Source organism: Leptonychotes weddellii, chromosome X (genome assembly GCF_054177405.1).
Source record: "Leptonychotes weddellii isolate Sample4059 chromosome X, ASM5417740v2, whole genome shotgun sequence".
Taxonomy (NCBI): Eukaryota; Metazoa; Chordata; class Mammalia; order Carnivora; family Phocidae; genus Leptonychotes; species Leptonychotes weddellii.
This window is the reverse complement of record NC_138385.1, coordinates 83,024,379-83,039,812: the sequence shown is the minus strand read 5'-3', so window position 1 is coordinate 83,039,812 and position 15,434 is coordinate 83,024,379. Positions and strand designations below refer to the sequence as shown.

The window sequence follows — 15,434 nt, the reverse complement described above, 5'->3', positions numbered from 1 at the left end:
TGTATATTTCAACTAAAAAAAGAGCCAGGGGGCGCTTGGGTGGCTCATTCAGTTGAGCGTCAGACTCTTGGTTTTGGCTCAGGTCATGATCTCATGATCGTGAGATCGAGTCCCCCCACCCCTCCCACTGGGCTCCGTGCTCAGTGGGGAGTCTGCTTGAGATTCTCTCCCTCTAAAAAAGAGCGAGAGTCTGCAGGGAGGGTGGCGGTAGCTGCAGCCCCAGGCAGTCCTGTGGCCCATGGGACAAGGGCTCCAGTGGTTCTTGATGTCTGTCGGCTGTCGGCAGACTTCCATTCTGACCCTTACTCTCAACCCAAGCCACAGTACACACATAACTGTGTGCCTAAGCATTTATATCAACACGTGTGTGTTTCACAGCTAGAAATTTAAAGAGTAACTGAAATTTGATTAAAGAGAAAACAATGCTTAGGAAAAACAACTCAGGCCATTACAGGTTGTTTTCTAACTGGACTTAAAAAAATGAATCTGGATTATTTGTGGCCATTACTATTCATTTTATGAAAATTAATTGTGTCTCCATTCTGGAATAGAGTACAAAAAAAAAAATCTAGAGGTACTGATAATCTATTTACATTTTGGGAAGTTTGAGCATGAGGCAAAAAAGGATTTATTTCTCCACATCTATTTTACATTTCTAGCTACTGTGCCTTAACTTTAGCACAACAATCCAAACAGTATGTCCAACGCTAAATAAGGTGGCTTATTATGTGGGCATTTCGTCGGTGTGCCTGGTTAACTTTTAAATGAATGCTCAAACGGCTTTAAACATCTAAATATTCACAACATTCTGCCTGGGAGGCCTTCTGTGGTTTTAGCCTAGTCTGTGGTCAAAGACCACAGGTCTAACCAGGTTATCTGGTGATCTCTAGAGCTAGTTCTATTGTTCATGGGATCACTATGGATTGAGAAACCCCATAAAAGAAAAACAGCTCCTAGCATGAAAACAAAAACCAACCAACCAACCAACCAAAGACCACTGTGAATAACTGGATACTGCAAATATCTCACTCCTTCAGGGCCGGTGGTATTACAAAGAGGAACAACTTTTGACAACAAGCCATCCGGAAATATGTATCAAAAGCCACAAAACTCTTTTAGTCTGGTAATCCCATTCCTGAGAATTTATCCTAAGGGAAAACTTCAACCAAGGAAAACAGCTAAATGCATAAAGATGTTCACTGCAGCATTACCTACCTCAGCAAACAATGGAAACAGCCTATGTGTCTCTCAATGGAGTGCTGGAAGAGGATGTTTCTGGGGGAACTGACTGTGGTATGGAAGAGGCCCCAGGATGGGATAAGAGAATGGACAAGCCGTGTGTTGGGCTAGGGATGGACACCAGCAGAGCATAAACTTCTGACCTTGTTATATGCAGAGTCACCAATCAGGCCTTCAGATTATAGAGGAAGGTCAAAGCTACAGAAGGACAACTTCAAAAAGTGATAGTCAGGGACGCCTGGGTGGCTCAGTCGGTTAAGCATCTGCCTTCAGCTCAGGTCATAATCCCGGGGCCCTGGGATCAAGTCCCGCATCGGGCTCCCTGCTCAGTTGGGAGTCTGCTTCTCCCTCTGCCCCTCCCCCTGCTCGTGCTGCCTCTCTTTCTCAAATAAATAAATAAAATCTTTAAAAAAAAAAAAAAGAATAAAGGAAAAAAAGGCTAAGAAACTTAAAAGACTCACCTATAAAAGTTAGTTTCTTATTTACAAAGGATTTCTGTGGCTGGAGATTTATTTCCTCCCTTGCTGAACCACCGCAGACTCCCTTCCCTCCCGGCACCTTATTAACCACGGGGTCCCTACTGTAGAGACTTCTTTTCCTTCCTCTGTACTGTCCTCTCTTCCAAAACCCAGAGTCCAGAAGCCACTGCCTTCAGAGGTTTCAAGTATCAATCCCTTCCTAACTGCCTACACGGGAACTAACGTGAGAAACTCAAGTTGTGTGTTTTTATTTTTTCATTAATTTCTAAAATGCAAAAAAAGAAACAAGTTACTTAAGAAGGTGAATAACTCACAAACTGGAAGCAGCTCCTGACACTCGGCTCAATGTTACTGCCCCCGAAGGATGCGACTTCACCCAACTGTCTTGGGATTTGGATGGAGTCATGCAGGAGGAGGCCCAGCCTGCGCTGGTCACAAAATCCTGTTGAACTTGCCACTTGCTTGAAAAGGTCTACAAAAGGAAGAAGAGCATTTCAATAATCAAAAAGCAGCACCACGTCGATGCTAGCAGAACCTACCAACCACCTCAATTCCAAGCACTACTTATTGAGAGCAGCCAATATTCCCACAGATAGGGGTTCCTTCTAATTCACGCTCATCTGCACATTTACTATTTTTATGGATCAAGTTAATCATCACCGTGTGTATATGGAAAGCGTGACAGCTTTTAAATAAACTACAGTCCTGCAAGAAACGTGAGTTTACATACAGTCTTGACACCTAAATTTTCCTAAGCTAAAATGTAATCCTTTGGGAACTATTTCATATATAGGATGTAACCACTATCATAAAATAAATATTTTAGCAGTAAGAGCCATGTAACTGGCCCAAAGCACCATCCCCTTTGGACATGAGAGATTCAAAAATGTACCCAAATTGGAACTTCTTTATGAAGTCCTAAGATCATTGAGTTTGTTGCATGTATTCCCACAGGCTCCTGTATATATTTGTAACTTAGTTCCAATCACTTTATACTGTCATTGATCTAATACATGCCGGTCTTTGTGGCTGAAAAATGATAACTCCCGTGAGGGCAGGGGCCATATTTGGTCAGCTGTGTATGAGAAATGTCACGGAATGAATGAACACACCCAACACTTCCCATGTATGTCTTGTTCTCAGAAATAAAATCATTTCAATCATACCTTGTATTCAAAGAAAAGTTGCCAACAAAAGGAAATTCAAGGAAGCTTTTCCTTTTCATACGCACATTTTAAACTCTATTTGAATATTTTAACCAGGTATCTAAGATGTCAATGACAAAAGCGAGGCAGCACGCACACCTTCTACCACCTCTCCGATACACATGCACAGATTTTTTTTTCAAAGTTATGAATTCTCTTCACCTATCCCAATTTGAAGTTCATATTCTTGTGTCACCAACCTCAAAACAAGTTCCCTCTTAGTCCTTTGAAACACAGGCTCAAAGCTCCCTTTGGTATTACAATGGGCTGGTACCATACCATTGATAAGGTTAGGTGACAAACTAACCTGTAAGTAATTCCACTATTTAAAGAAGGAAAACCCACAGAAATATTCTACTTTACCCAAAATACCTTTTTAAATGGTTAATGAAAGCCGTTCAGTTCTCTTTCTTTGGATCCGAGGATTAAAAAAAAAAACAAAACACACTCAAGTGAAAACGACATAAAAGTGAGAGCTAAAAGGGCCTGTGTATTTTGTGGCTTACTCCTGGGGGGAAATAAGCAGTAGGACACAGAGGGGCTTTGGAGAAATTCATTCTCTTTTATCTCCTGCCCATCCTTAAGCTCAGCACATCTCATCCCTGTGTGGCTAGACATTAGGGGAAAAGAGAAATGACATGATAGGCGAGGTTTGCTTAATATTCCTACCATCAAGACTTCTTACGAGCCTTTAAAGGTGAAAAACAAGTACAGTCCTTCACAATGGGAAAGGAAAGAACGCTCGCTTCCATTGCTCCTCTAGCATTTGCTTTTCATTTGGATTCACACAGTTTACGTCGAAGAACCCAAGAGTTAACCAAAAGGAAATTCTATAAGGTGATATTTACCCTGTAAGAAATGGCAAGCGATCTGTGTCTCACGTAATAAAATGTTAGTCACGTCACAGAAGTGGATATGTCTGTACAACTTGCAGTAAGATGATTACAAAATAAACAATGTTTCTGGAACACGAATGCCAGATAGTACTCTTTAAATAAGAATCCAAAGACTAAGCAAGGGCATGGATTAAACCTTCACATTTATTTTTCTGACTTTTACAAAGGGGTTAGGAAATCAGACTTTATCCTCTAGGAACATGTGTTTTATTCAGACACAGTCGATGTAATGTAAAATAATACTTGGACTGGAGGAGTTAATCCTCATTCTCTACTTAAATACCTGCCATTTCATGTTTGACAGACAACGGCACAAACCAAGTTTTAGGACACTCTAAAAAGCAGTTCTGTAACTTACAAGAGGAACCCACTGTCACCGCAAAGCGAGGCATTCCCCATCTCAAACTGGGGTAATTAGCCAACGTTAATAAAAGAACAGAGTTAACCCCCCCACCCCTAATTCAAGTGCTTTCTCTCTAATAAATAAAAATAAAATTAAAAAAAAAAAAACCAGAGTTAATACACATGACTTACATCTGTACTTGTCTTCCAAATGGGCTTTGCACAGAGAAATGATGCCAGTTTTAAAAGACAGGACCCGGATCCTCCCTGTTCGTCCCCTATTATGAATAATCAAACCAGAAAACAATTACTGACACTTTAGTAGATGGTAAACACTTCTTAAGAAAAAAAAAAAAAAAGGAAAAACAAACCCTTGGATACGGGAACTCTACTGACCACTGTTGTATGAAACCAATGGTCTTATTAACAACTTGTCTATTCATTATGTACTATCTTTGTTATCTGCCTTATCTATTTGGCTCATGGCCTAGAATGCAATGGAAATGTGACCACTTTGACCCAGGAACTTTTACCAAGTTTTCGATTCTTAAAAGCCCTTATTTAGGGGTGCCTGGGTGGCTCAGTCGGTTAAGCGTCTGCCTTCGGCTCAGGTCATGATCCCAGGGTTCTGGGATCGAGCCCCGCGTCGGGCTCCCTGGTCCGCGGAGAGCCTGCTTCTCCCTCTCCCTCTGCCTGCCGCTCTGCCTATCTGTGCTCTCTCTCTCTGTCTCTGTCAAATAAATAAATAAAATCCTTTTTTTTTTTAAAAAAAGCCCTTACTTGAATTGTAACAGTAGCTCTACATGAAAAGAGTAAGAAATATCCTTCTAGTCAATGGAGAGCCACCTGGGTGTTTAAGTTGGTAAGTGGAAGGATTACTACTGTGCACCAAATTATTTTGGTTACTCAACAAACTGCCTACTGTGCTTATTGAAGCCCCCCCAAGAAAAACCCAGCACTCCCAGATTGTCATCAGACTGCCCTTGATTGAGAAGACACTCACTCACTTGAGGCGACATGACACATACTATAAAATACACACATTTATCTTAAGAAAAATACAATATCCTCTATTAAAGAACACGCAAATATATGATCTTAAAGAGCAATTTAAAAACAACCTATTGCTATATCGGTGTTTTAAATATGTTTACACTTTCACTTTTCCTATAAAGCTGAAATAAAGCATTCCTCATGACAAACTTATAAATGGTTCATTTTATCTGTGGGAAAAAAATGGAACACGAAAATGAAAAATGTTCCATTTTGTAGAAAACGATTTTCAATAATTTGCAGCTTTTATCTTGTTAGAGAAAGAAAGTGAACCTTACATGGTGCTTAAAGAGAGGGAGAGATTATAGAATAATTTTCCCACCTAGCACTTCAAAACTGCAAATATGTCCCAACTGGGTTTACTTTGGGTGAACAATGTGCTCAACTTTTAACTGGTACAATTTACTAAATCCCTTAGTCAAACAGGATCCTAATGCATTAACCAAATTACGATCATTGGAAGGTTTCCTTATCTTTTCACCTCTTTAAAAAAGGCAAATCAAAGTTTAACAAGTAAACTTCATAAAGTGTAACTCAGGTCTTCAAGGAGTTAAAACTGTCCCCAAGTAATTGTGAGGCAGGTAGAAGGGAAGTTCTATATACTCAGACGTCATCTGCAAAGAGCACACTGCCAAAACGTATGTGAAGGAACACCTGAGTACAAACCCTTATCAGAGCAAATGTTAAGGGTAATGCACAATTAAAATCCAATACGTTCAAGGGCTTGGTAAATAATTATCAGAATTAAACAGCCAGGTGGTCTTGGAATTCAAAAAGGACTACCTTATCAAAATAACAAGGAAAAAAGTATACATTTTAATCACAGAGGTGGCGGAAATCTACAACAAAGGCAAAACAGCGGAAATGCAACTCTTCTTAGAAAACCTTCCCAGATTTCCAAAGAGGGATATGTTCTCGTTGGCATGTGAAATGAGGCATGCAATCATTTTAAGGTCTAAGAAGAATTCAGTCAAAATTCAAACCAATTCTGTCTGCTACCTTCCTCAACTGCCTTCAGTGAGCTCAAGACTAAAACAAGAACTGGGGATACCTCCTGTGTGTAATCCAAAAGAAAGAAACAAGTACTCTCCAAGAGAGTGATGAAGGGAGGTGTCGAACAGAAACTCTGTAGAACGCTATAAAACTTCCTCAGTTTGAGAGGCCGAGTTGGCTCCATTAAGGGCTTGTTCTCGTTTTGTTTGGCTTATCAATTCACGATCTTCCGCAAAAAGCTCCTGAGTATCAGCGAACGCTCTTCAGATCTGGTGACAGGTGTACCAGCATCCCCAAGAGCACACCCATTTCTGCCACTGAGTGGGAGCCGCCCCCGAAGTGGATGGAGGAATTCAAATTACACAGGCAAGAAAAGGCTACACACTGACTCATTCTACTATTTGAAACATGAGTATGAAAAATGAGTATCTCAGGGTTTTGTTTGTTTTCTGAGAGCAATCTACATTCTAGCTCTTACCTCCTAGTTCATCCAAATATTTTTCAGCTTCAGTGAATGCAAAAATGATTTATCACAGGGACAGCACTGGCTCACAGGGCTTCATGAACCTTTCATCCTGAGGACAGTATTTCTAGACTGGGGCCCCTGTTGTGATGCTAATTACACCCGCACCATTCTGGAAACTAAGCTTCCCATGGCGGAGTCCGTAAAGAGCTTGCCATACGTACGTGTCATAAACATTCAGCAGCCAATTGAGACACATATCCACACAGAGAGGGACGTTGACCAGATTGTTGTGTTCTTGCTCCAGGCGATCATAAATAGTGGTCAGACAATTAATGACCTGCAGAATGTCCATGGGCTGGTCATTTTGCTTGAGGTTGTGCTGGTCCAAGGCATCGCAGGCCGCCGACAGGCTCAAGAGATCCACTGCAAAAGCCACAAAAAATCACAAGTGATTCCGAGGGGAAAATCCTCCTTTCACTCTTTTTCCCTTTCCTTGGAAAATCCTGGTCGGGTTGTCTCGTACTCTTTAGTGAACACCAAACCCAAACCCTATCCTCTTTTAAAAAAAAAAAAAATTTTTTTTTTTAATTCCATTTAGTTAACAAATAGTGTACTACTGGTTTCAGGGGTAGAATTTAGTGATTCATCTGTTGCACAGAACACCCAGTGCTCATTCCATCAAGTGCCCTCCTTAATGCCCATCACCCAGTTACCCCAACCAGCCACCCACTGCCCCTCCAGCAACCCTCAGTTTGTTTCCTAGAGTTAAGAGTCTCTTATGGTTTGCCTCCCTCTCTGTTTTTATTCTACTTTATTTTCCCTTCCCTTGCCCTATGTTGACCTGTTTTGTCTCTTAAATTCCACATGAGTGAAATCATATGGTCTTTGTCTTTCTGACTGACTTATTTCACTTAGCATAATACCCTCTAATTTCATCCACATCATTGCAAATGGCAAGATTTCATTCTTTTTGATGGCTAGTACTATTCCATTGTATATATATACCACATCTGTTTTATCCATGTGCCCTTCGATAGCTCAGCTGGCAGAGTGGAAGACTGTAGAGGTAAACCCTACCCTCCTTTAAAGTGGTTTGTCTCCACCCCCCAGCTCTAAGTTTCCTGGCTGGAGTATTCAGGATCTGAGGTTATTGTGAAATCTCGATGGCACTGGGTGAAAAATGTGGGCGGGGAAAGTTTCCATTCCTGAAGCACAGGGGTATTCGTGAGAGAGTTCAGGGAACCTAGAATGTTCTATGGGAACAGAGTCATTTCCACATTCTGAGTAAGAAAAAATCTGTTTTACTAGAAATTTTGAAAGAGTTCCTGACAATACCTTTTCAGATTAGTATTAGGGAAGGTCAGTTTGATTAATCTGTATGGTTAGGGTTGTGTAAATTCTATTTCCAGCTATGCATTTGTAATCATTAAGCGTTTTTCACCTTGAAATTTCAGTCACCTCACAATCTCTGCGCTACCTTAATATTAGGTGAAAAAATCATCAACTTGATTAAAATTTTCGAAAGAGACACTAAAGTAACTGCATAATCTACTCATTTTTTAGACTTGAAGCTCACTTATTTCTCTCACCTTCAAGTTGTATTTTACAACGTACTTTTCAAGTCCTCTAAGAACTTTCTAAGATGGGGGGGGGTGGATTCCCTTGCTCTGAAGTGTTATTTACTCATATGCTGCAAGACAAAAATTTAACAAAAGCGAGACCTCAATCACAAGCTTTACTCCCAAATGTCATGGGAAGATGCTTTTCTCTAAAGCCAATTTATTAGCCAAATTGGAAATGCAGCAAGGGTGCTTTTCTAACACCTTATACACTTAAGCTCTGGTCTGAATTCTCAGTCCTTGGAGACAAAAGAATCAATGGTAATTAAGTAAATCTCTAGCGCATCTAGTGGGAGGAGACAGTACAATTCTAAATGTAGTTGCAGATAAACCTGGGCCATCCCAGCCAGTAAACAGCTTGCCCGATGCTAAACAGATGCAAATTTAAGACTTCAATGTATTTTACTAGTTATTTGTAGTGAGTTCTAATTAAACGTTAAAGTGGGGGCGGGGGGATAGTGGTTAATACCTCTGCAGGTTCATACCTATGTCATGCACGTTTTTCTCTTTTAAAAAAGAAAAATAGTAACCTTTGAAGTTTCCCTGGAAGCCAGAAGGAGACCTGGTGGTGGAAACAGGAGGGGTTTTTGTCTTTCATCCCAGTCAGTAAAGCTCTGTGGCTTCCACGCAGTTTTCCCGAAAATGCCCTGGACTAGCACTCACCCTATCAAAGCAAAGGCCCCACTCCTTTTGTGTTAAAATACTCTCAGGACAGAGAGATGACCTCTTTACATGGAAGCCGAGAATTTATTTAAAGTGGTAGGAAAGAACATACTTGATTTGAGAGGGAGGCAGGTAGGAAAAAGAATGAAGAATAAAAAAAATAATAATAATAATGGAAAAAGGCAGGGGGCCCAGAGGAGGGAAGGGCCCAGCAAGCAGGGGCTACAAGGCAGCCTGGGGAGAGGGACACAGACAGCGGACTCCCAACTTTCTCAGCCCCTCCTCTTGTGTGTGCTGCACTTGCTTAGGGGGCAAATGTTCAGGTGGTGAGAACATTTAAAAAAGCAGCTCACCATCTCCGTGAGTGCAAGAGAGGAACGGCTTTCTTCCAAATGTCAATATTCTCAGCGCGATTCTTTGTAGACTGAAGGAAGCTATGGGTTTTGAAGTTTTTCTATTATTTTCTTGTTACTCTGTCTTAATCATTATAAATATTTTGCCTTCCATCTAAGGATACAAGAACTAACAAGGGAGAATTTGTAGACTCGGGTTTGTACTGAGTCTCATTTACTCGTGTGATGGAAGCAAACCAAGTAGCAACATGGCACGAATTTCTTTTTACCGAGTCTACTCTCATCTCTGTACAGGTGAGTGGGTAACACACAGAATAGAAAATTTGGAGTCTAAATAGCTCCAGAGGGGAGCAAGGCAACTGCTCTGGAAGAACAGGAGCAGAGATGACACAGTGAGGGGAGAAATACTGCACAGTGAGCTCTGCTGAAACCAGATGCAGTTAAAAAGGAGAATGGGCCCTCACAGAAGACCGGAGAACACAAACGTACCAAACAGAATTCCCCTTTCGTGGAACAATTTTTTCAAAGACTTCTAGTCGACATCCATAGCCAATACTATGCACTTGAAAAGAGGTGAGAAAATCGATAGGGACAATTTAATTGCCACAGAGACATGCACTTAAGTGTTCAAAACGACCATCTGAAAGAATACAGTGAGATTTTTTGATGAAACATTAAACATAATGATTCACTGTTTCTAGAAGCCTCAAAAAGCAAGCAGCAGACAATTCTGTGTAACTTTTTTTTTTTTTTTTTTTTTTAACCTCAAACTAGGAATTTCCATTGGGAGGTGAATATCTTTATCTTCTTACTAGGGACTATATTTTAAAGCCATATAAAAACCAAACATGTGCTAAGATACCCACTCTTTCAAAAATTATTTGTACAGTAGAGGATGCTAGAGGTTTTGACATAATTGAGAAATAGGGGCCATTCATTGGTGTCCCTCCGCATGAGGGCTGTTGGGCAGAGAGAGGGTGGGGACAGGACAAAAAGACTTGCTCTCCAGGACCCTGTGTGTCCTTCAGGAAAAGCAGAAAAAACAGAAAATGAAGCGGTGTGTGTGTGGGGGGGGTGGGGTGGGAGACTGAGCACAGGATCCCATTAATGGCTCCTGGGGCTCTGGCTGCTGAGTAATTGCCCTTTCAACATTCTAGATTCCAATGCTAACTCTACTCCTTTCTACAAATGCCACAAGTGAGGAGCTGAAGCCGATTTTTTTTTTTTTTTTTGTCTTTTACTGCCTCTTGGGTTCTGAGGACTAGAAAGCACCTTTAGAATCGGTCTGTAGTTGAGAAAGCAGAGACCAGAAAGAAGGAGCCTCCCTCTGGGAATTATAGCAGGACACGTGGAGGTCCATAGTGAAGAGCACAAAGGGAGGTTGCAGAAGGTGCCCTTATAGACTTGACAGAAAAAGAAAACCATCCCAAGTTCTCTACCAGGGAGAACAGTGGGACAAAAGAGAAGCACCAGAAAGTCAGAGTAAGTCTCACGGTGCCCACATCACCCCCAAGCTCATCCCATGGGTCAATGCAGAGACTCTGTGCTAATGTACCAACAATCCCGTAACCTCATCTGTGCAGAGACAGGGGAGGGCACCGGGGGACAAGCGCTGTGTGCCTGCCAGCTCGTGCCCAGGCAGCGGGCACCTGTAGGAAGAGGAGGCTGCCGGTGACGTCATGCCATTCTCCAGGCAGCTGACACTTCAGGCTGAAGGACTTTCCCAGCACATCTTTGCCCAGCAAGAAAGTCGGGGCACTTTGATGTGGTTATCTGTGCTGTGAGGGTTAATTTCAAAGGCTCTGGAGTTGGCCTAAGATTTTTTTTTTTTTTTTTTTTTTGCTAAAAGGCTACACAATGCAGAGCCTTGATCAAAGCAATGAAAAGAAGTGCCTTACTGTGTTGATCTGTAGCCATGGGTTACGGCTTATCATTACTGTTTATTGGTAGAAGTAACACTGACTGTTTTTACCTGGTTTGGGGCAGACCCATGAAGGTCGCAGGGTATGGGACCGGCTACGTGGGAAGAATATGCCCAGGTTACCAGAAGGCTTTAAGAAACCCTGTATGAGGGGCGCCTGGGTGGCTCAGTCCTTAAGCGTCTGCCTTCGGCTCAGGTGATGATCCCAGGGTCCTGGGATTGAGCCCTGCATCAGGCTCCTTGCTCAGTGGGAAGCCTACTTCTCCCTCTCCCACTCCCCCTGCTTGTGTTCCCTCTCTTGCTATGTCTCTGTTGGTCAAATAAATAAATGAAATCTAAAAAAAAAAAAAGAAAGAAAGAAAAGAAACCCTGTATGAGACTCCACTACATGCTCCCTGGTTTCCAAAGTGGTTTGTACTCACATCGGTGGTTCTTGATCCAAGAGAGAAAGTGCATCCTGGTACCGCTGTTCCAGAGAGCGGGCACACTGGGCTTGCACCGGGCCTCTCCGGATCCTAGGCTGTGAGGCAGCCTGTGGTTTTGATCCTGCTTTTAATGCTGATGGCATATTATAGCCTTTTCCTATAATGAACTGTAAATTTTTAAACACTGTCATTTGGGTTCCGTGAGTCTTCTTTAGCAACTGAGCCCCGACTGCTACTCCCACTGCAATCAGTGTCAGGCGTGAGATTGTTTAGGAGACCCCCCCAACTGATCCTTAGCTTAAAAATATGGCTACAGTATTACTGAAAAAGAAAAAAAAGAGGATTCTGATAGAAAGGATGAAAATGAGCCGTTGATGCTTCTTGCCAAGCTACCCTTGATTTTTAGTAGCACAGGCTTTGACACTGGTTATCGATGACAGAACTTTCTAGTGGAATCTAGAAACGGTAGAACCTGAACCAGAGGAGCTAATAGAATCGATTAGAAAGGAACTGCAAGCCGACAGCAAAGAACAGGTCGTCTAAAAATTCTGTTCCTTGGATGTATTGGCAAAGCTCAGATGAGTTTCACTCTCTCTGGCCTGCAGGTGGAGATCTAACCAAAGGAACCTGGGTAACTCTCACTTTGATAAATGCGCTACACCTGTGAGACCACTTACAATTAAGATAATTCAAGTGGGGGACTTACAGGTGTTTCTGACTTCACCACATTTTCTTTTTCAATGCCATACCTAGCAGTCCCTGGACTGAGGCTACAGTTGAGTGTCTCAAAGGCTGGTAATATTCTGAAACAGGATATTATGGCTATTAGTTGGAACGTAAGTATAAGAATTCTACAGGGACTGATGCAATGGATTACTCCTTCCCCACCCCTCAACTAGCTGGAGCTGATTGTCCACAAATGTTTTGTTGCATAGAAACAAGGTCACCCCGTTTTTCTGTACTAACCTAATCTGACCCTTTACCATTGGGAGGAGATTGAAGGGGAAGCCCCACTAGGCCTCATCTTGCCACCAGCTCAATATGCACGAGCCAAGTGGCTGAACCCAAGGGACATACTTCGTGTGTGGGTGGAAGGTTTGGACTAAAATTAATGATGAGGAAGAAAGGTCAGATTGTTACTGAAGGGAACAAAGCCATGCCCTGGGCGTTACAAAAGGTAAAAACCCAACATCACTGGTGCCTAGAAAGAGGCTTAAAATATAGGGGGGTGGGAGGATGGGTTAGCCTGGTGATGGGTATTAAAGAGGGCACGTTCTGCATGGAGCACTGGGTGTTATGCACAAACAATGAATCATGGAACACTACATCAAAAATTAATGATGTAATGTATGGTGATTAACATAACAATAAAAAATTTAAAAAATATATGCTCCCTGAGCTATGAGTCAACTGTCTCTTTTAAGAGTCAAGAAGCAGGGTGGGGGAGAGAGTCCAGAAGTGAAGAGGGCACCTGGCCAATCTATGGAACACACTGGATGAAGAGATTTGAGTTCTGATTATAACCAGGAGTCCGCGGAGCAAAACTGAAGTAGCTGTGTCTTTTGGTTCTTGTTTCACAGAACACATCTGTTATTAAGGACTTGTGCTGAAAAGCATCCTGTGGGAATATTTACCCAGTCGAATCTGGAGAACATTGATTTATGATAATCTGAAAGAATACTGTGTGGCCACTGTGATGTTGAAGGTTTAAGAAAGGTCTTGGGTATATGGTAGAAGGTCAAATGCTATACATGTCATTTGTCACAAATATTATGTGTAAAAAAAAATAGCTATTTGACCTGTGGTATGTGAGGAAAGCCACAAATGGGTGGAGGGACAACAGGAACACTCTGATCACGAAGAATATAAGCCTAAATTGGTGGGCCCACATCCTTGTGACTGGAAAGCCAGAAATGTGATGCGGACAATTAGAGAAATTTCTGTGGCATAAGCACACTAACAACTATTTAGAAGCGATGACGACTCATATGATGTTAGCCTGGGTGACTGGACATTTTTGCATCTCATATTTATTTCCCAGTTATAGTAAAGATGTGAGTACACAATGGCAACAACATGTCTGGTGGACCACAGAGCATGGGGCCGAGCAAAATAGAAGAGAATAAAAGGTGAGTAAGGAGCTGGGCAAGGAACCCCCGGCCAGATAGAATTGGCTCTGAATGGGAAAAGATACACTGATGGGAAAGCCCTCCTGGTGCAAAAAGAGCGCTTGGAGGGCACCCAACTCCGGAAGGAAGGTTAAGGATGGCAAGCCCCCTAGAACGGTGACTGGAAAGGGAAGCTACAAGGTGCTCCTTAAAAGAGCTTCTGCACCACCACTCAAGGCCAACCATTCCTCCCCTAGTGTGCACCTCATGGGTACTGGACACACTTGAAAAAGGACTACAGTACTTCCCCTGGGAGCAAGAGAGCTTCTATCATAGGAGCCCTCTCTTGGGGCACCGGTATCTGTGAGACCACGGAAGCCGAGAAAATTCTCTTGGCTCTGGTCCTCACGATTGTTGCGAATAAGACCTGGCCTCTCACCTATGTGAAAAAGAACCTCTCACCTATATGAGAAAAATGGACTTTTGTGGGGGCCGGACAAGATAATGACCCTGGCGTCTCGGGCCGCCTTGCCACGAGGCAGCCTGTGGCTATGGACACACATCCTGGCTTTCAGGCTGAGGCCTTTCCCTGCACTAGACCGAAGACGTGTAAGCTACGCTGTCGTGGATCCTGGAGGTCTTCGTCAGCCACGGGACCCTGTCAAAGGCCACCCTCGGTGCCCTCTCAAAAGGTGAGGTGGTTTCACCAAGAAGGGAGCAAGTCTTTCACCTGCTTTGAAGTGAGGGTGAGTCGGGCAGCCGTGACTTTATTCAGGTAACTTCAGGCCGTACAAAATCTCTCTACTATGCGATTCCATTGCTGAACAGAAGCAAATTGATCGCTATTTCTTGTTTGCAGAGTATCTGTCACATTTATCAACTGCAGTACCTTTAGCTCTATGGTTTGGGCTCTCCAACCCACCATGCGCTAATAAACTAAATACATATGCTTTGTTAAGTGCATTTTTATATCTGCTCTTAGAAGTTGGCTAAATTTTTTTTTTTAAAGATTTTATTTATTTATTTGAGAGAGAGAATGAGAGAGAGCACGAGAGGGAAGAGGGTCAGAGGGAGAAGCAGACCCCCCGCTGAGCAGGGAGCCCGATGCGGGACTCGATCCCGGGACTCCAGGATCATGATCTGAGCCGAAGGTAGTCGCTCAACCAACTGAGCCACCCAGGCGCCCCAAAAGTTGGCTAAATTTTTAATTGTAGAAGCCACACACCTTTAGGATGTCATCAGAACTAGAGACTGACCAAGAAAAAGTTTAGATTATATTCCTCCTAACTCTCGGGGGCAGGGGGGCGGGGTTGGTATCAGCCGTAGGAAGCAGCTTACAAATCCCTCTTACCAAGATTTTCTCTTTGTCTCTGCTTTTCTGCCGAGTTTCATTTTCACTCACAGTGTGTTGAAAGGCAGTATGGAGTCATGCAACATTAAACCGATTACAAACTGGGGACATTACAGGCCAATGGTGAAGCTTGCAACTTAAATAGCAAATTCTCGATAGTGGATAAAATTATGTTATTCGGGTTTCTGCAATATTGAAGTTTTGATAGCAAAGTGCAAAAAGACGACCAAAAGCATAATGGCAGGAGCACTGCCTATTTCCTAAAACATCAGTTATTCAAACTCTTCCCTGGCATGAGGACATCACTGAGGTAACATCATT

General features: G+C 42.5%; 1 protein-coding gene across 1 annotated transcript in view; it reads right to left on the bottom strand.

Annotated features, from left to right (window-relative positions):
* DMD (dystrophin) overlaps positions 1-15,434 on the bottom strand; it is a 1,845,074-nt gene that overhangs the window by 87,277 nt on the left and 1,742,363 nt on the right. Inside the window, exons 59-61 of the mRNA XM_081807964.1 lie at positions 6,895-7,096; positions 4,354-4,439; positions 2,033-2,190 (exon numbers count right to left, since the gene is read on the bottom strand). Of these exons, the coding sequence (XP_081664090.1) occupies positions 2,033-2,190; positions 4,354-4,439; positions 6,895-7,096 (446 nt within the window). The remainder of the gene's footprint in view (positions 1-2,032; positions 2,191-4,353; positions 4,440-6,894; positions 7,097-15,434) is intronic.